Source organism: Chrysochloris asiatica, unplaced genomic scaffold (genome assembly GCF_000296735.1).
Source record: "Chrysochloris asiatica unplaced genomic scaffold, ChrAsi1.0 scaffold00007, whole genome shotgun sequence".
Lineage (NCBI taxonomy): Eukaryota > Metazoa > Chordata > Mammalia > Afrosoricida > Chrysochloridae > Chrysochloris > Chrysochloris asiatica.
Genome location: NW_006408525.1, coordinates 22,947,262 through 22,967,966, shown reverse-complemented (window position 1 = coordinate 22,967,966; position 20,705 = coordinate 22,947,262). Strand labels below are relative to the sequence as shown.

Sequence of the window (20,705 nt, the reverse complement as noted above, 5' to 3'; positions counted from 1 at the left end):
TAATTAGGGTAGTGGGACTCTGAGGGAGCCCATTCCCAAGCGTTCCCTCCAGGTGGCGCTACAGGATCGCAGATGCTGCCAAGGGGTGGGGATCCACTGTGCGCTACACACCGGCGAGGGGCGGGACTGGGGCGGGACGTGAACTGGTTGCTGCAGTCAGCAAGAGGTGGGAAGTAACGAACCTCACTCGCGGTATTGACGTTCAAAGACGCAGGAAGCGTACGCGTCACAAAAAGAGGAAAACTGGAGGTTCTAGGGCAGAGGGAGGAGAAGCGGACACGCGTCCCACAGAAATGCTTCTGTATCCTTCTGTCTTGTGCCTGGGATCCCCTCCACACCTTGTCTCTCTGGAAACCCGCAATTCGACACATTCAGTGGAGACACATTCAGTGGAACGTACTGGGCGCATTGCACACATGCATAACGTAGGCTTCCCCACCCCCAGCACCCGAATCCAGGGTATGTCCCAGTATAGGAATTCCGAGGTACCATGCATGCCAAGAATAACAGGCAAGCTGTTCCTCAGTTTGTCTGGAGGGAGCTTTACTCTCTTCCCCTCTGAAGGCTGGGAATAGAAAACGTAGTACAAGGAGTCCCCAGCAGTGTCACAGTAAGTGTACAGCACAACAAACTCGGGGCACTGTCTACTGCTCTGGCTTTCTTGGAAGTACTACCGTCCTTCAGTTATTACTCTTTGTCACAGTTGTACACAGCGACCCCACGATGTCCAGGGCCACTTGGTGTCAGTGTTAAGCTCCTATGTTAAACAGTCCCCTTACCATTGACCCATTGCCCTCCACAACCACAGGGACACCACCTGGGGCTGGGGATCCCTGAAATGCTTGAGCCTAGCATCTGGGACGCACACACTCTCACTCTCTCCTGGGTAGGAGACAAAAGCAAGTTTATTAGGGATCTGGGGTCTGCGTTGCCTAAGGTCCAAGTTGAGGCAGCTCAGCTGGTTCCCATGGGGCAATGGGCAGGCTGTGGTAGGAGAAGGGGTGACTCAGTGCTGGGACAAACCTCTGCATTTCCGAGTCCCTGGCAAAGATCTCAGGAGTCAGTTCTGGGAGGGTCTGGGGACACAGAGGCATTTCTCTTGTCCTCTTCAGTCTTTGGGCTTTTTCCAGGATTGAGGAAATGGTCTGGGGGCAGGGAGCCTTAAATCCACAGCCATTACTTCAGTATTGACCATTTAATTTGGTCCTTGGCTGACTGAAGAACCTGAGAAGCAGGCAGGGGAAAGGCAGAGAAAAAGAATTGGGAGGAATGTCAAGTGACTTTCTAGAACCCTGAGGGGAGGGAGAGGTCTACACCCTCTTCCCTAGCAGCCATGCAAATGGCGGTCATTAGGTGGTCACAGCCCCTCTTTGTCTGGTTTAAGTGGAGCCTGTGTCAAGATCAGGAAAAGTAGCTCTGGCTGGTTGCAACCAGCTTCCATATTGTACCTGTCCAGTTCTGGCATCTGCACCCTGGGAGTGTGGTTCCGGCTCCCCCACACCATGCCATGTGAGCCCCTGCCCACAGCACCACATCTAGGCTTAGAAGCTTCAATAAACCCCTAGTTCTGGCCTTGGCTGGCCCCCTAAATGCACCCACTGCTGATGTGGCAGTTGGTAACCGGTAACTAGCCAGTCCCTGCCACAGGACACCCGCGCCCTGCTGAGGAGTTTCAGTCCAGCATCTACACAAATCCAGACCCCTGTGTCCACACAGTGCCAACACAGCTTGGGCCCCAGGTGTGTGGACACCAGTCCTTAAGACTGTCCCTCTAGCCATTAAGTCCCCCCAAAGAGGGTCTATGCCATTCTGTGTGTCCCTTCCTCCTACACAACCTCGCTCCATTTATGGGGGTGGCCTGGCCCTGTGGCCCTCCCTGGAATCTAACTTCAATCCAACTTTCTCCTCCTTTTGATCTTTCATTCGCTTCCTGCAACTTCCTAGGTTTTATCCAATAATTCTATCCGTCAGAATGCTGTGTCTTCATTCTTCTCTTCTTTGGAAACATGGTAATGGTTAAATTTTACTAAGCATGTGTTACTTGCTGTGCTAAGGGCTTTGTATACATTGTTGTTAGGTGCATTGAGTCAGTTCTGACTCATTTCAGCCCTGTGCACAATAGAAGGAAACACCGCCTGGTCTTGCTCCATCCTCACAATTGTTATATTTGAGCCCCTTGTTGCTGCCACTGTATCAATCCATCTCTCTGAGGGTCTCCCTCTTTTTCGCAGACCCTCTGTAAATTGTTGTTAAATGCCGTGGAGATGGTTCCAACTCATACCAACTCTGTATAGAGATTCTGAGGAGCAGCTGGTGAGTTTGAACTACCGACTTTGTGATTCAAACCAACCTTGTGGTCCAGTGCTTATCCTACAGCACCACACCAGGACTCCTATGCATTAGCTCATTTAATTTTCATAATAAACCTTGGAGGATGGTCCTGCTTATATGTGAAGTCCAGAGAGGTTTAGTAACTTGCCCTAGAGCACACAGCCCACAATGGTAAGATGGAATATATATCCTGAAATGACTGTGCTCTTATCAATCCTTTTCATTGGCTCTTTAACCTTTCAACACTCTGAAATTCTCACGTGACTGTGTTCCAGCAGGGTCTGAGGAGCTATGGAGAACCAGGAAAAGGGAGTCAGCCAGGGGCAGTGATAGGAACGGAGGCACCACACCTGCGGCTCCACATGAGACTCATTTCAGCCCCATAGCGGAGAGAGTTAGTGAGTTAGTGCCAGGGCAGGAAACGCCACAAAAACAGGATTAGTCTGGGCAAGAGAGACCTGTGGACAGACAGAATGGCAGTCAAGACAGTCTGCCTGACAAGCAGGACATGTGCACCGCTGGAGACCAGAGAGGCCACAAACACAGGAAACTCCCCAACCCCACAGACACCCCCAGGTAAGACCACACAGAGGATGTGTCGAGGAAGACTTTGGCACAGATAGGTCCCTTGGGGGTAATGTAGTAAGTGGGGAGTAGGAAAAGTTAGATCTATCATGGGTCTAAGTTCTTTACCAATGCTCAGGGTGGAACCTAAGTGACAAGGAGTAAGGGTTTGGAGGCTAACTCATAATTGGTATCCTTTCCAGGTTGGGACCTCCATCTCCAGATCAACTCTGGGGACAAGTAACCCAGCCACCTCCAAGGTACAGCTTATCCTGGGTTTGAACCTAACTATACCAAGACATGGTGTTTTCAATAACCTCATATGCATGCGAAAGCTGGGCAGTGAATAAGGAAGACCATAGAAGAATTGATGCTTTTGAGTTATGGTGTTGAAGGAGAATACTGAAAGTGCCATGGGCTGCCAAAAGAACCAACAGATCCGTGTTGGAAGAAGTGCAGCCAGAGTGCTCCTTGGAGGCCAATCAGATGGCCAAACTTCGTCTCTCATATTTCTGACATATTGTCAGGAGAGACCAGTCACTGGAGAAGGATATCATGTTTGGTAAGATGGAGGGTCAGAGAAAAAGAGGAAGACCCCCAACTAGATGGATTGGCCAAATGACAGCATCGATGGACTCAAGTGTGGCAACAGTAGTGAGGTTGGTCAGGATCAGGCAGTGTTTCTTTCTGCTGTGCATAAGGTCACTATGGGTCGGTACCGACTCGATGGCACCTAACAACAATATCAAGTCCTGGTGTGGTGCTGTAGGATAGTCATTGGACTGCTAACTACAAGGTCAGTGGTTGAAATCCATCAGCCACTCCTCGGAAATCCTATACAGGGTCACTATGAGTTGGAACTGACTTGAGACACTTAACAGCAACAACAACAACAAATCAAGCAAGGAGATGAGGTTGACTGCTGGTTCCACATCCATCCATATAGGAATACACAACTGCCTACCACCTAAGAGTCCCTCTAGAACTCCATCAACTCTGTCCAAGGGATGGCTCATCGCTGCCTCTGCCCTTCCTTCCAACACCCTGATTTCTCAGCCTTGAGCAGAACCCTAGCCCCTTGGATGCTCTGGGCTCTTTGGCCTCTAGTCCATTTCTGGCCAGGGCAGACATAGGGGGCCTACCTGAGCCACGCTCTGTTCAGTCAAGCCACTATCATCTGCCTGTAGGGAGACAAAGTCAGAGGAAAGGGTCAGGGCATGATAAGGGGATTGGGCCCCAGGGGTGAAGGAGGGGACCTTGGGGATGGGAGTAGGGTGGTGCAGTGGTTGGTGTGATCTAGTTGAAGTCTTGCATCTTTCATTTGGAAGCTAGGACCCTTGGGATCCTTCTATAGTGCATGGAGGTTAAGGGGTGAGGGGGAATAAAAAATGGAAGAAAGGATTTTATCCAGACCTGAGAAAGCCAAACGAAGCAGGGTGTTCCTCTCCATACCCCCAACCCATACTCTCAAGGTCAAGACAACCACCTGGTACCTGAGGATTTATTTTTCAATATCTATGCTTCTCACTAGAGTCCCTGGGTGGTGTAAACGGTTAACACATTCTGATAACTGAAAGGCTGAAGGTTTAGGGCACTTCCGAAGAAAGACCTAGCAACCTGCTATGGAAAAATCAAAAGTTGTGTGATAGATGTACTTACAATGATGACAAAAAGAAAGGGAGGGGTGATATTGCTGAGGCTGCTTACGTATAACCAAACACCCCAGGGAATTCGGTTCCTGGATTTACTCATGGTTTCGTGGAACAGCCCAGTCAATTGGTGGAGTAACATTTTTAGTGCTCCTATTCTGCTTCTGAGTTCAGTGCAAAGTTCCTGGGGTCTTAAAAGTGTGTAAGCTGCCCTCAAAGGCACAATTGGTCTCAACTTGGAGCAACCGAGGAAGGAGAGTCAGAAATAGGAAGAGGACAGTGTTTGTGTGGCTAATTGTCTCCATGAACAACTGTCTTCTTTGCCATGAGATCAGAAGAAATGGATGATGTCTGGCTACCATTACTGAATATTTTGATCAAAGATTTCCAGAGACGAATCCTGATCAAAAAGGGGAAATTTTATAACAGAATTACAAATTCTCATAGACTCCAGATTTCCTGGAGCTATGGAGGCTGGATGCACCTCTGAAACTATTGCCCAGAGATCTTTAAACTCTAAATGAAAACTATTCCTTGAAGTCATGTGTAAAACAGAACAATGCTGTTGTTATTGTTAAGTACCATTGAGTCAGTTCTAACTCATAGGGTTTCTGAGAAGCGGCTGGTGAGTTTGAACTGCCAACCTTGTGACTCAAATAGTTTAGCTTAATTAGTTAAAAAAAAAAAGTCTGCCTTGAGCATTATGCTCTTTTAAGAACTGTATGGATGGGGCTCAGGTAGACAACAGCAACTGGAAAGATTACCTAGGAGACAGTGACTTTAGGTTAATGGGGGAGGAACACTCCAAAAAGGAGAGTGAGAATGATTACAAACTTCCTAAGAATGTCATCGATGTCACTGTTGAATTGGTTTATGTTTTGCTAAAACAATATTTAAAAACTTAACCCCTGAAAACGCTCTGGGGCTCAGTTCGAATCTGACACACATGGGGTTACCACGAATTGGAGTCAAAGCTACAGCAACTGTTACTATGATGATTTTACTAGAACTTTCCACTGGGTCAATGGTGAGGTGCCTTGGGATGCCAGATGGGGAGGGGATAGGACTGTGTCCTTCATTAACCGACTTCCCCAACTGTTGCTCCCAGCAACTGCATCAATGCAACGGTTGGTTCTTCAGAGGAGCTGGGGTTTCCACCATCCTGACCCAGACAGCCTCCCACACAGGGAGGGGTGGGGAAATGCAGTGAGGGGGAATGAGGAAGACTCTTACCCGAAAATTCACTTTCTGGATCACTTGCTGGGGGTCACTCTCCAGAATTACACTACAAGATGAGAGAAAAGCCAAGAGGAAAATTGGAGACATGATTCTCCCCTCTGCCTCCTTTCCCTACCAAGCCTCTACCCTCTCCTCAACACATACTGTAACATCCCCCTTCGGGTCCCCTTCTATTGATACTGCTCAGACCACAACTTGGCCTCACCATCGGTGAGCCTTCAGCTCTGATCCTTCAACATTTCAAACCCATGTGGTTGTCATTGGATAAAAATTTTGTAATCAGGTGAGGGTAGTCCATTCTAGAATGATCAGGTTATCAAAAGCAGGGACTCATAAGACTCAGCGTTCTTGAAACTTCACTTCCCCTTCTGGGTCTAGGAATGGATATTTTCCTGTTGTAGGACTCATGCAGTGAAGGAAGGGAAAGCCTGAGGCATCTTGCTTTGTTACACCATTTTATACCACAGGGCTATACATATATGTAAACTTTAACTAAAGGAACTCCAAAAGTCAAAATCTATGTTCCTCCCTTTAAAAATAATTGTTTAAATTGTGGTAAAATGTATGAAGTTTTCCATCTTATCCAATTTTAAGTGTAGAATTCAGTGACATTAATTATATTCACCGTATTGTACAACCATGACCACTATTTCCAAAGCTTTCTCATCACCCCAAACAGAAACTCTGTTTAAGTACTCATTAAATAATATTTCCCCATTTCCCACTCCTGCCAGCTCCCTGGTAGCCTCTAATGTACTACTTTCTGTCTCTGTGAATTTGAATTTCACTTATACAAAATACCTATTCTAGATATTTCATATAAGTGAAATCATGCAATATTTGTCATTTTCTTGTCTGGCTTCTTTCACACTTAGCATAATGTTTCTAAGGTTTGTCCATATTGTAACATGTATCAGAACCACATTCCTTTTTAGGGCTGAATTATATACCCACTCCTCACCAGCATGGTTAGGTTTCAAAGAACAGGATGTTACTCGAAATTTGGCATCATGCAAAAATAGAGGGTGATTACATTCTATAACTGCCAAATTGCATCATTGAATAACCGTGAAATCACATCACTGCATAACTACCAAACTACTGAGATCATGGTCCAACCAAGTTGACCTATAACCCTAACCATCATAACCACCTCTCACCTCAGTGTTCCTACTACCAGATGGATGTAGCTAATGTGCTAAATAGTTGGATAGTTGTTTTGTTTTTTGTTTTTCAACTATTGTTATAAATCTGAGCTGTGACAAATGAGGACCAGGCATTTTCCATTGTATATACATACTACACTTTGTTTATCCATTCAACCCAAGTGATGGACCAAAGCCAAACCTACTCTTTCATCAGTTTCACCAGTGGGAGACAGTCTTTAGTCAAAAGCAGAGATCCTGTAGCTTATAAAGCTGAAACATCAGGTGCCCTTCCTTCCACAGGCCCTTCTGAGGTTCTGCACTTATAATATTGTAGGGTATTTTTTCTTAAAGATTTCCCCAAATCGCATTTCTTTCCAGCTCCACAAAATCTGATCTTACTCCACTCACTGTGTCCCAGCAATTAGCATAGGCTTAGTAGTAGTAGACAGTCACTAACTACAGAATGAAGGAGGGAAGAATTCTGCAGGACCAATGTCCCAAGGAGTCATGGTGTGGCTCCTAGGATAAGCATTCGACCTCAAATTCAGTTTGAATCGCAAGGTCGGCAGTTCAAACTCACCAGCCACTCCTCAGAAACCCTATATAGGGTGGCTATGAGTGGAACCGACTCAACGGCACTTAACAACAACAATTTCTCAAGGCCCTCCTCCCCTGCCTCAGCAGTGGGGTACCATGTAGTGGAAATGCACATGGTTTTAAATCTTGGTCCTCTACTTCCAAACTATGTGACCTTGCAAGTCACTTAAATCTCTGACCCTCTGCTTTCTCATCTGTAAAATGATTGTCATTATAGAGGTATGTGGATGTTTTTAGATGTTCAAGAACTTTCTATTTTCCTTTGTTTCAGAGCCAGAACTTCTTTTTCTCCCTGAATATGGCCCTTTCATGCCACCCCGAGGAAATCTACCCACTAACCCTTTTCATAAGGATTCCTAGCTTCTTAAGACTTGTACACTTACTTACAAGCCTATCTCATTATCTGACATTTCACATTTTCAACAGTAATAAAAAAAAACCCTACCATATGACTACTTTGCACATTAACGATGTACGTTTGGCAGTAATGAACACCCAGGTACACAGTGAGAGTAATGTTGGCTCTGATGGTTCAGGCTGTGTCAACTTGGCTGGACCAGGATTCACAATGGTTTGGCAATTACGGGATAATGCAGTCATCCTTCATTTTAACATGTTGATTTTTGCATAATGACCTGTTCTTTGGAACCTAACCACGTTGATAAGTGAGGCGTGAGTGTAATAGCATGCTAACACCAGGCAACCTTTACTAAGCAAGAGCTATGAGCTTCAAATGAATTCCCACAATCCTATGAGGTAATGTCCTTATCATCCCATTTTAAAGATGGAGAAAATAAAGGTCAGGGAGAATAAGTAACTGGCCACAGGTACAGGAGTGAGCTCTAGGAGTACAGGCAGAGGGATAGAAGCAACAGGACTCTGCCTAGTTTCGTCCTTCCACGGAGGGGCAAGTACAGACGTACTGACGACTGCTCTTGGTCCCGGGAGACGAAACTGGACCGCCCCCAAATCTTGCCTACTCAACATTTTACCATATTTTGATGTTACAGACCTTTTATGTTTGGGCTTGGCTTTGGATAACATCAAAATCTATTTGCATCCCCATGGTTAGGGTAGGATAAGACTAAAGGGTGGGATAGGATAAATGAGACTATGCTGGGTAAAGGACAGAGAAGCTGGCCAGAGTCAAAAATGTACACAGTCTAACCCAGAGACAATGACCCTCCAAGGGTACACTCTGACTTTGAGTGACCCTGGCCACTCCTCTTCATTCCCTCCTCACCCGCCATCCACAATTTCATCCAGCACCAAGAAAGCTCCGTCCATGTTGTCCAGCAGCCAGCGCTTTTCCACGTTCTTCCTGAAGGCAGACAGAAACTCTTGAGCCTCCCAGTGGCCAGGAGGAACAGGAACCCTGCCTACATGAGGCAGATACTCACTCATGCTACAGAGGTTGCCTCGGCCTCCATTCACCTCCAAGAAAGGATGAAAGAGGGAATGTAAACAGCCATGTGAGCAGGAACTGAACAAGGGCTTCCTGAGCACAGGACGGATCTGTTTCCTCAAGCTCCACCTTACCCAACTGCCTACAATTTAGACATAGTGTATCGATCAAGGACTGAGTTCACCTGGCCATACCCTCTGCTGGCTCACTCTGCCACCATGGTGGTCAAGTCGAGGGCAGGGGTCTCGGAGGAGGCTGCTCAGGAGAAAAGCAGGGAGAAAGGGCTCTGCCCCTTGTAATGTATCAAGGCCTGGGGACTGGGGCTTTTAGAAGGCACAAAGCCTCACTCACCTGAACATGTGGTTCAGAGACTCAAACAGGCAGGTGAGTACAGCCATAAGCATCAGCTGGAAATGGGAGGCAGGGGGAAGAAAACAAGAGCGTTTGAACCTGAGAAGGTCCAAAGGGGACCTCCGCACTTGCCTACTGGCAGCAGTGAGCATTTCTCCCTTTTCCAGGAGGTCTGGGTTAGAGCTGTAGCAGGAAGCTAACAGCAATATGACCTTAGAGAGGTCTTCCCAGGTCTGGATTGCAAAAAACTAGCTTGTTCCACTAAAGGACACTGAATATATCTTTGTGTTTAAGAAAGAAGCCAAAGTCCCCTGCACAGAGAGAACTGACCTCATTTCCAGTCCTCAGAGAACCTAAGGGGCATCATGGACACACATTGTTCCCACAGAACCATTCTGGATGGCCCTCAGGAGTCTGGAAGGAGGGGTACCAATGGTGACCCCTCTAGAATTGAGTCTCTACCCCAGACCCCAAGGTATTTCCCACAGACCCTCCCTGCCACCCTGGCCTCCTGAATTCACCTCATTCTCGTAGGACGTGCCCACCACGTACAGGAAGAGGTCGATGCTGCTCTTGTAGACGATGGTCATGCCCCCCAAAAATGCAATCTCACCTGCAAGTGGAGGGGGCTTTCACCTCTGCCTGGCCCCACCTGGTACTCTTTTCCCCATCTCCAGCTTTGTGCATGTCCCACTATTTCTTTCATCCCTTTGCAAGGAACCCTTGGGAAAATCAGCCTTAGAACCACTACGATAACACCGCCCTATGTCTTTCTCCCAACTTCTACTTCATTTCTAGGGACTGCCTCATTTTGAGGAGCTAACAAACCTAGTTCCGGGTTGACCTCCTATCCAACCTCCCCATGCAGAGCCCCTTGTGGTGAGACCAAGGCTAGTGAGGGACTTACAACACACTTGGCCTCTCTAGTTGAATGAGAGGTCTAGGAGAGGTGGGGGGAGGAAATCTGGGGAGGGGCAGAATGGAATGTGCTAGGGAGAGAAGGACCTCAGAGAAAAGGAGTGGAGAACAGCTGGGAAGAAGAAAGAGCCTCTGAAGAAAAGGAATGGCCCCGTGGGTGTATAAGGCTGAAGGAAACAGATGTGTCCAGATGGAGAAGGTGATGATGTGCAACTAAGAGTTCTGGTAGAGGACAAAGTGAACACTTACTGTCAGTCCGGCTGGTCTTATTGAAGACATTTTTCTCAAAGACCATCTGCTCCTTTGTGGAGGGGAATGTATCATCATAATACTATGAAAAGGGGAAGGAGAACAGGGAATAACTGTTCTACAGAGCCTGGCTCCTTCCTGGCCAGCCATCAACAGATGATGGGTGTTGGCCAAGGAAGACCCTACCATGATGTCCCATTTCTCCTTTATTGTCCTCTAGTACTGCTCACCGTGATGTTGTAGGATAAGCACTAGGTTACAAGGTCAGTTTGAACTGCAAGGTCGACAGTTCAAAGTTATCAGGCACTCCTGGGAGACCCTATACAGGGTCACTATGAGTCGGAACCGACTCAACGGCATTTAACAACAACAGTCCTGCTCACTAAACCAAATTAGACTCAATGCTGTTGAATTGATTCTGGTTCACAGCAGACGTGTAGTGTAAGGTTTCCAAGGCTGTAATCTCCTTACAGAGCAGACTAGCCCATCTTCTCCCAAAGGAATTGTTGTTGCTAAGTGCCATATGACCCATAGTGATCCTGTATAGGGTTTCTGAGGAGTGGCTGGTGAGTTTGAACTGCCTACCTTGAGGTTCAAACTGATCTTGCAGTCCAGTGCATTATCCCACAAGTGCCAAACCAGGACACCCCCCAAGGGAGTTGTTGTTAAGTGCCTTCAAATCAGTTCCAATACATAGCAACCCTGTATAGGCTTTCTGAGGAGCAGCTGGTAAGCTTGAACCATTGATCTTGTGGTTCAAACTGATTTTGCAGTCTAGTGCATTAACCCACAGCACCACACCAGGTGGAGTGGTGGATTATTTCCCCATTAACCCACAGCACCACACCAAGGGCGTAGTGGTGGATTATTTCCCCATAAACACACACTGTAAGTGAAGAATGTCAGAGGAATTTTGAGGTCTGATTTTGGATTCCCCCCTGGTTTCTTGGACTCCAGGTGTGGTGCTGTAGGATCAGTACTGGATTGTAAAATCTGGAAGTTCAAACCCACCGGCTGCTCCTCAGAAACCTTATACAGGATCGTTATGAGTTGGAACCAACTGAATGGCACTTAGCAACAATAACCTGGTCTCTTGGAGGCTGTGCTATGAATTCAGGGTCAAGTTGGTCACCAGATCACTATTTCTATGCTGACCTGAGCCTACAGGAAGCTGGCAGTGTCCTGTCCTTCCTTACAGCCATAACAATCTTAGAATGGAAAAACTGGGGTGGGAAGCAGTCAGATAGCTTCCCTGACATTTCATAGCTTCTCAGGGAAGAACTGGTATTCAACATCAAGGATAGTCTGACTCCAAACAGGATCATTAATTGTTGTTGTTGTTGTTTTTAAGTGCTTTCGAGTTTGTTCTGATTAATAATGACCCTGTATAGAGTTTCTGAGGAGCAGCTGGTGAGTTTGAACCATCAACCTTGCAATTCAAACTGACCTTGAGGTTGAGTGCTTATCCTATGGTGCCACACACCAGACAGGATTATGGTGAAGATGAAATGTAAGACTTTCCCAGCATTCATTGCAGAATTAAATATATATATTTTTTAGTTTAGTGAGTATTTCTTCTGTTCGACTCAATTTCTCAATCTGTAACATGAATGGATCCTGCTGAGAGGAGGCCTTACCCCAATCTGATCTGCCTCAGACCCCTCAATTTTCTGGGAGTGGGTCTTGCCTTTTAATAACTGCCAAGGAGCACTGGTAGCATTGTTGTTGTTGTTGTTAAGTACCGTGGAATCAGTTCCGACTCATAGTGACCCTGCACAGGGTTTCCGAGGCTGTAAATCTTTATAGGAGCAGAACGCCTCATCTTTCTCCCACAGAACCTCTGGTAGTTTCGAACTGCCGACCCTGAGGTTAGCAGGCCGATTCGTAACCACTATACTACCAGAAAGGAGCTCTCCAGAGCTAATAAAGTTAATTTTGTCAACTGTGGAAATTTGGATAATCCTACTCTGGTTAAAACACCATGTTCATTAGGACAGATATTTGAATAGGGATGAAGTGAAAGCTACCCTGAGCTTGAAGTACATTTTTTAAATCCTGAGTTCAAATCTCCCAATAGTAACAGCTTGAGACCTTAGGCAATTTGTTAGCTTCTCTAGACCTCATTTTCTTCATCTGTGAGCTGGATTATTTAGTTTCTGAAATCTGGTTCTAAATTCTTAGATTCTTGCAACTGTGTTCACCAAGCTGTAGGAGAAAAGTGGAGGTTGCTTAAAACTTCAAGGTCAGGGCTTCTGGGTCCCAGGCTCACCATTCCATTGACCCCTTTTATGGGGTCCCTTCCCAGGTTCAGGGTCTGGCTGACCAGGGGGGTGGATGACAAAAAGACAAGTTAGGGCACACAGTAGAAACAGAGGAGACCCCTCCCTCCTGATTCCAGGGACAACAGCCCAACAAAGCAGAGGGATAGCCAGAATGACCAAGTGGAGAGCCAGCTGGGGGAGGCTCTCTCTGTTCCTGGGCTGCACTATCGTGCATCTTCAGGGCCACCATGTGGGTTAGAGTGGGGGTTACCTTGGCCAGCAGCCGGCTCCCATCACTGTCCAGGATGAAAACAGCCTTTACGGTGTAGAGGGAAGGCTCCTGCAACTGACACAGGGGAAGGGAAGGCTTTTGGCCCCTGAAGCAAAGGCTCTCTAAGTGGACACCCTGCCTTTGTCTCTTGGGGATCTGTTGGCCCCAGGGGTACATGCTCAGGCTTCAGCGATTCCCAACCCCAAAGTCAAAGGTGGGGGGCGGGGAAGGGGGAGAAAGTCCCAATCCCCTGCTACATAGGTGAACTCCTCTGGTGCTTTCTCTATTTCTAGGCTGAGGCTCCGCTGCAGGCCCCGGGAGGGCATTGAGCCTGTTGGGTGCAGAAGGTCCCTCGGGCCCAAGTTCTGTCATGCACTGACTGCTCCAGAGCCCGAGTCGGAGTGTATCACAGAACCTGGGCCGGGGGGACAGCGGCGCGAAGCCTCCTCCTTCCAGTTGACTAAACACACACACACACACACACACACACTCCACACACACACACACCCGAAGCTGGCCCCACCCTCTCAGTGTGCCCCAGCCCCCTGGCCAGGGCGATCTCCAAAAGCATGCACTGCAGTCTACAAACTTTCCTTACCCGTCCCAAAGGAATCTCAATCCACCTACCCTCCCTATCACTGCCCCAATTTGATCCAGAACTTCACCTGACTCAGGACAGGGCTTTCCGAACTCGGAGGAACTTTTTGTTCCCCGCCCTGGCCCCGAGTACCCTTCCTGGGGTTTGATCAGAGGTGGCACAAAGTTCCCAGCCGCCAGTGCGCGAGTTGTGAGTTGGCTGCCCACGCCCCTCGCGCTGCCTGGGGACCCCCGGCACCCGCCCACCCGCTCCGTACCCGCGGCCCTACAGGCTCCTTCGTTCGGGCTGGCGGCGTCGGGCCCCCGGCCTGGGCTGCCGCGGCCCCCTCCCCCGGGTGCGGACGTGGCCAGGCCTCGGGCCGCTGCATTCCGCTCTCTGTCTCGCGCTGACAGCGCCGCCTGCCCTGCGCCGCCCCCAGAGGCCGCCGCCTCGTACAGTCAGCGCCGCCCTCGGAGGCCGCCGCCCGCTGTCCGTCGGCGGCCAGTGGGCAACGCAGGCCTTAGGGCCCTCTCTCCTCCCATCTCGGGCCCAGGACTTTCCTCCTCCTGGTTCTCCTCACTCTCCTCGCCAGCACTCTCCGCCCCGCGCCGCACACCCCAGATCCTTCTTCCACCTCTCCTTCCCAGTCCTTAAAATCCCAGATCTCTCACATTCCTGGTTGCCCCCACCGGTCTTCCTGTTTTCGCCTGTGGATTTGCTAGCCACAGGTTGTCCTAGGGCCCACATAAGACACAAGCCACTCTCCTATTGTCTTTTGACCCCTCTTAGGGATTGCTGTTGTTAAGTGCCATCGGTTCAGATTCATAGCGATCCTGTATAGAGTTTCCCAGGCTTTAAAAAATCATTTAAATTTTTTGTGGAAGCAGAAAGCCTCATCTTTCTCCCACAGAGCGGCTGGTGGGCTCGAACCGCTAACTCTGTGGTTCACAGTCTTGTGCTTATCCTACAGAACCACATGCTCCCCATTGATCAAGTCATTCTTTGGGTCTTAGGTGAGACGGGTGAAGGTGTTCTGGAGTCCTCTTTGAAGAAGTGGCCCTCCCACTCTGAGAAAAGCTCAATGTGAACCAAGGCAAACGCGTAACAGCGTAAATACTCCTACTCCGCCAGTGGGGTCCTGGTGTGACGCTGTGAGTTAATGCGCCAGACTGCAAAGCTGATTTGAACAGCAAGGTTGGTGGTTCAAGCTCACCAGCTGCTCCTTGGAAACCTATACAGGGTCACTATGGATCAGAAATGACTTGACGGCACTTCACAACAATGGCATCAGGCTTTGGAGTTTTTTGGTGGAGTCCTGGTGTGGCGGCGCTGTATAATAAGCACTGGACTGGAAGGTAGGTAGGTTTGAATTGCAAACTCAATGGTTCAACTCACCACCAGCTTCTTGGAAACCCTGGCAGTTAACAACAGTGGAAGTATGTTGGTGGGTAAGATTCCACCCCAGAATACTCCCCCTTGTGGGAAATGCACACCCACAGCACTTACCTATTTACACTTAACATCAAGTTAAGTATTTTAAACACTTTTACGTAAATTATCTAATAAACCCACACCTGTGGGGCTTATGAGGTATGTTATCCCATTTTAGAAAGAAGAGAGACTCCATTTGGACATTTTCAAAATGGCTGAGTCCATCCCACCCCCTCCATACACAGAGTAGGCTGGGATGGGCAACTTGGATATTGGCTACCCACAGTGGGGGTTGGGGGGGGGCGGCGATTACAAAGGCAAGAAGTGACTGGCTTACAAGCTTTCAAGAGGGAACCTAGATCCAGAGGGCATGGAGGAAGGTAGAATCTCCACTGAGTAGTCTCCAATCTGTCTAGGCGGGGCTGATGAAAGGAAATGCAGATAGGTCTCTTGTGATACAATAGTGAATAATTGTTATCAGGACTGATTGTGTGGATTGAAAATGTAAAGGTAGATGTTTTATAGCAAAGGAGGGGAGTGATTGACTTTGCAGTCTAGGAGCGGAGGTCCCTGGGACCATCAAGGGAGAAGAGCGGAGAGTGGGAACCTACCCAGAGAAGCAGTCACACAGTGACGCCAGAGATGAAGGCAGAGACGATGACATGGAGAGATGGAGCAGCTGGGGACTTTAGACCCAGAGACAGAGAGGGGCTGTGTGCTGACAACCGAGGGGGGGAGGAACAGGATTATAGGATATACCTTTTGGTTGGTTGATGATGCATGGAGGGGATTGTAACTATGCCAATGAAATGGATGATGGAATGAATGTAAAGCTAATGTTTTCCCATGTAAGCTATCTCATAATTCACAATAAAACATCAAAAGAAAAAAAAAAAAAGATGGCTGAGTCCATTCCTACCCACAGTGCCCCTATGACAGAGCAGAACTGCCTCCGTATGTTGTGTGTGTTTTATTTGGCTGTAATCTCTACAGAAAGACTGCCAGGTCTTTCTCCTACTGAGCACCTGGGTGGGTTCCAAACCACCAACCTTTCCATTAGCAGCTGAGCCTTTAATGTTTGTGTTACCAGTGTACCTCTTCAAGAGAGTACAACTAATAAACAGTTGAGCAAGAATGGAACCCTGGTTGTGGACTCAGAATTTCTTCAAAGCCTCTTATATTGTATATCCAGGGTTCAAAGGCCCGTGGGTACCACATTCATTCATTGTAGAAAGAAGGTTTTCCTCTTCTGAATAGCATCAAGTCGCCTTAATCTTTAAATCTCATCATTCAAAGGCCCTCTCTGACCTTACTAACATGAAAGCTCTCTCTTGTCATGTCCTCCATCCCAGCACCCATTACTTCTTTGAGCATACTTTCCTTCATTTCTAAATATCATTTTTATTAATTTCTTACAAATATGTATGGTCCATCACTCCAGCAGACTTTGAGCACCATAAGAATAGTCTTGCTCACTGTTAGTTCACTAAAAGTCTAGTTCACTGGTGAACAAGGCCTGGCACGTAACAGAGACTTAATAGACGTTTGCCAAGTAAATGAATGAATACATTAATTCAGGATGAGAAAAATCATGTATAAAAATTCAAAAAGATGACCTATTTTAAACAAACTTCAAAATGTTCTCATTTTGGAAATAGACAATGCTAGCAGCTGCACAACATTGTGAGTGTAATTAATGCCATTGTATTGTATACTTTAAAATAGTTAAAAGGGAAATATTTGTTATATAGGTTTTACCACACACAAATTTGTTTTTAATGTACCTATCATGAAACCATACTTGATATGCTGAACAAATATTTATCGAGTGCTTATTATATACCGGGTACTTTTCTAGTCACTGGGATACAACAGTAAACAAAATAAACGTATTTGTTACGTTCAAGTGTTTATTCGTACACATGCATGTGTAGGCGTAAGGTAGTTAACACACAGTTTAAGTGGAATAGAGTTGGTGATGATGTCATGAAGAAAATTGAAACCAGTTGCTGTTGAGTCCATTTTAACTCATGGAGGACCCCATGTGTGTCAGAATGAAATGCTTCACAGTTTTCAATGGCTGATTCTATGCAAAGAAATCACCAGGCCTTTTCTTCTGAGGTATTTCTGAGGTTAACTTAAAACTCCAACCTTAACCATTTGTACCACAAGGAACTTGAATATGGGGAGAGGCAGAGCACGAGGCCAGCAGGCTGTTTTCAATAGGGCCATTTGAACAAAAATCCGAAGGGGTGAGGGAGGGGGCCATGAAGACATGAGGAACATCCACCAAACCTCTTTCTAGGATGATTTAGAAGGCACATTCCAATCTTTTTTATGAGCCATCTGAGTTATAAGAGTTAATAATCACTATTAGTTACAGAGGAAAAAAAGACCCAGTATTTGCTTATTTGATTGGATTCTAGATCATCAGATGTTGCTGTCAATGGAGGTGCTGGCTAGGCAAGATATAAAAATATAAATTTGATTATTTTGGCACATTAATACTTCTGTGAGCTAGTCAATTTTTAGTTCATATGGTTGGTGGTGGTTATGTGCCGTGGAGTCGGTTCTGACTCATAACGATCCTGTATGTATAGATAGCACGAAAGTCTCCAAGGGCATATCCCAGCCTCTGTTTGGCATATGGTACCCATTGCAGAAGAGGGTCAGCCTGCAGGAGGAGGGAGGGAGACCTGGAAAGGTAGGAGACACCGTGAGCTGGCGTGGCTCCGTGGCACAAAGAGTGGATGAGAAGGCACTGAGGTTGAGAGGTCAGAGGAGGAAGCAGCCTCATCCCCACCCACTCCTCCGCTGTTGAATTGTTACAATCACCAGGACCTCTGCCTCTCAAGTACAGTGTGAATAAGTAAATTCAGAGCCCTCAAGTTCAGCTTTGCAAATAAGAGATTCTCCAAAATCGCTCAAAAGAACCCCCAGGATTCCTCTTTTCCTAGGCCCCCTGGCTCCCAACTTGAGGCGTACCTTGAATGGTGTGCTATGTAAAAACCAAGTGCACACTGGGTCAGGACGGTGTCTTCCACAGGGCATCACCCAGAGGACTTGAGAAGTATACAGTACAGCAAAAGAGAGTTTGCTGCTGGCCAGCTTCCCCAGAATGAGGTCGCCAAAGGTGGTTTCAAAAAGAATGCAGCCTTCCTGTTTCTCTGCTCTCTGTGTCCTCTTTGCCAGGGCAGGAGGGGAAGGGCAGGGGAATAGCTGGACTTTGAGTTTGTCCTGAAAACCCTTCCGTCTCCAGGAGGCTTTGGGCCTTGGTGTATCTTGGAGGAGAGACCACTCCATTTCCTTTGAGTCACCCTCCTGCTGCAGCCTTTTCGGTGCTGTCTGTCCTAGGATTTCAGCATCTGCTCTTGTGTGATGAGAAGAAACAGCTCTCTTGGGTAACAGCCTCTCTCTATCCTTCCTGCTCTGATATCAAGAGGGGGTGGGTGGTGTGTATGGGGAATGTGTGGCATCCTTCAGGGAGAAAATGAAAGCTTCCCTGTCTGCAGGATGGGGTTCCAGCAGACCATTCTAAGGGAAGCTCTTGTTTCTTCACACATTCGGTACAAAGTGGTGGGGTAGATGAAGAGAGAGTTGAGAGGGAGCTGACATAGTCCTACCCATGCACAAGTGGCTTTATACCCGTGGTCTGATTGCCACCCTTTATGAATATGCAGATTGTTATCTCTGTTGAATTAATACCGTGGACTGACAAAAGAATGAACAAACCTGTCCTGGAAGAAGTACAGCTGGAGCGGCCCTTAGAAGCAAGGATGGGGAGGACTGTCTCACATACTTTGGACATGTTATCAGTAGGTACCAGTCCTTGGAGAAGGACATCAGGGTTGGTACAGCGCAGCGTCAACAAAAAAGAGTAAGACCCTCAATTAGACAGACTGGCACAGAGACATCAGCAATAGGTGCAAACATATTAAGGATGTGAGGCTGGCACAGGACTGGGCACTGACTCATTCTATGGTACACAGGGTCCCGATGACGGAACTCGATGGCACCTAACAATGACAACAAAACAGCTCTACTGAGTTCATCTAGTGACAGGGCCAGATTTCTGAACTCAGCTACGAGTTGAAAGCCCCCACTCTCTCTCTGTCACAATAACACCCTGATTGTGAATGCCACCCTGAAAACTCTATGAAGAAAATTACCCAGTGTTGTCTGAGATACAGGACAATGTGGTAAGACACATCCACTCAGTGACCCAGTGACTTTGAGTAGATTCCAACTCCTAGAGATCCTACAAGTCAGAGCGAAACTGCTCCCTAGTGTTCTGAGACTAAAGCTTGATGATTGTTCTCTGTTTTGATGAGGCTGTTCTTAAAAAAAAAAAGCCCAACTGGAATCCTTGCTCTAAACTAGTGAGTCTCTACTCTGAGGATAAGAATCACTTGAGGAGCTTTCACAAACTGCTGATGCCCAGCCCAGGGCTTGGGACCTCTGGTTTAGGGTGGGACCTTGGTCTGGGTATTTTTTAACAAGCTCTCCAAAAAAGGAATATTGTAGTTTTAATGCACAGAGTGATGTGGCACTATAGGATAAGCACTGGGCTGCTAACCACAAGGTCACAGTTCAAACCCACCAGCTGCTCCTCAGAAACCATATACAGGAACTGATTGGACCAAATTGAACAGGTGATTTGAATGCACTGCCAGGGTTGAACAGCCATCAACTCAGACAGCTCTGGCAGTGGTCCACAGAGACTGGCTTGCAGAAAAGCTTCCCCTTTTCCATGGTTTAATCGTAACAAACTTGCCAATGGTAATTACCATGTCAGAAAGGAGACCAGATGTCGGGATTAGCAGGAACCTAATCAATTTCCTTGCAAAATAAACTAACATTTAGTATTGACAGGATATAATCCTAGACTCTCTCAGAGGGTTGTTAGGAAATCTCAAACAGTCATGTAATCCATTCCTCTGGATTAGTTAGTGTAAGAGTGAGAATTATTTATATAGATTTTTGTTGTTAAGTGTCATCGAGTTGATTCCAATTTATAGCGACCCTGTACAGGGTTTACGAGGAGCAGCTGGTAGGTTTGAACTGCCAACCTTGTGGATTGCAGTCCAGTTTTATCCTACAGTGTCATATCAGGAGTCCATTTATATATATTGTTGTTGTTGTGAAGTGCCATCGAGTCAGTTCTGACCCATAGTGACCCTGCATAGGGTTTCCAAGGAGCAACTGGTGAGCTTGAACCACCAACATACTAGCAACATTTAAAAGTGTTTTAAAAGCTTCCTTTTGCTTCTTGGGTAGTTGTCCTATAATAGCTGTGCAACTCGAATGGCAGAAATGTACCCTTTCTAAGCCCTAAAATGTTCTCTTCCTTGACCTGTCCAGTGAATATGCCTCATTGTTCATTCATGTCTTATGAAACAAGGAGCCTTGGTGGTGCAGTGGGTTAAACATTGGGCTGCTAACTGCAAGGTTGGCAGTTCAAGCCCATCAGCCACTCTGAAGGAGAATGATGAGGCCCATAAAGCTTTAGTCTCAGAAATCCGAGGGAGCAGTTCTTCTCTTTCCGGTAGAGTCTCTGTGAGTTGGAATCGACCTGAAGGCAGTGGGTTTCCCCTGAGGGAAAACACAGTTCCTGCTCTTCAAGAAGCATTGGAGTCGCAGGCAATCTGCCCTTCCAAAGCGGCTTCTTGGAGGACTTCCTGGCAGGGATCACCATCCAGGGATAAGTGAAGGGA

At 47.1% G+C, this 20,705-nt stretch overlaps 1 protein-coding gene across 1 annotated transcript; it reads right to left on the bottom strand.

Annotated features, from left to right (window-relative positions):
• Positions 1 to 1,176: 1,176 nt before the first annotated feature.
• Positions 1,177 to 13,948, bottom strand: COPZ2 (coatomer protein complex, subunit zeta 2). Its single transcript, XM_006832512.1, has 9 exons — positions 13,838 to 13,948; positions 12,984 to 13,058; positions 10,452 to 10,533; positions 9,806 to 9,897; positions 9,285 to 9,340; positions 8,772 to 8,849; positions 5,778 to 5,829; positions 4,038 to 4,076; positions 1,177 to 1,224 (listed from the first exon to the last, which is right to left on the bottom strand). Exons 1-9 carry the CDS (start codon positions 13,946 to 13,948, stop codon positions 1,177 to 1,179), a joined length of 633 nt encoding a protein of 210 aa, XP_006832575.1.
• Positions 13,949 to 20,705: the final 6,757 nt, after the last annotated feature.

Coding starts and splice junctions, on each gene's coding strand:
- COPZ2 (XM_006832512.1), bottom strand. CDS start 13,948: ATGCAGCGGCCCGAGGCCTGGCCACGTCCGCACCCGGGGGAGGGGGCC. Junction 13,059..13,837: donor AGGAGCCTGTAGGGCCGCGG/GTACGGAGCGGG, acceptor CCCCTGTGTCAG/TTGCAGGAGCCTTCCCTCTA. Junction 10,534..12,983: donor GGAGCCGGCTGCTGGCCAAG/GTAACCCCCACT, acceptor CCCTTTTCATAG/TATTATGATGATACATTCCC.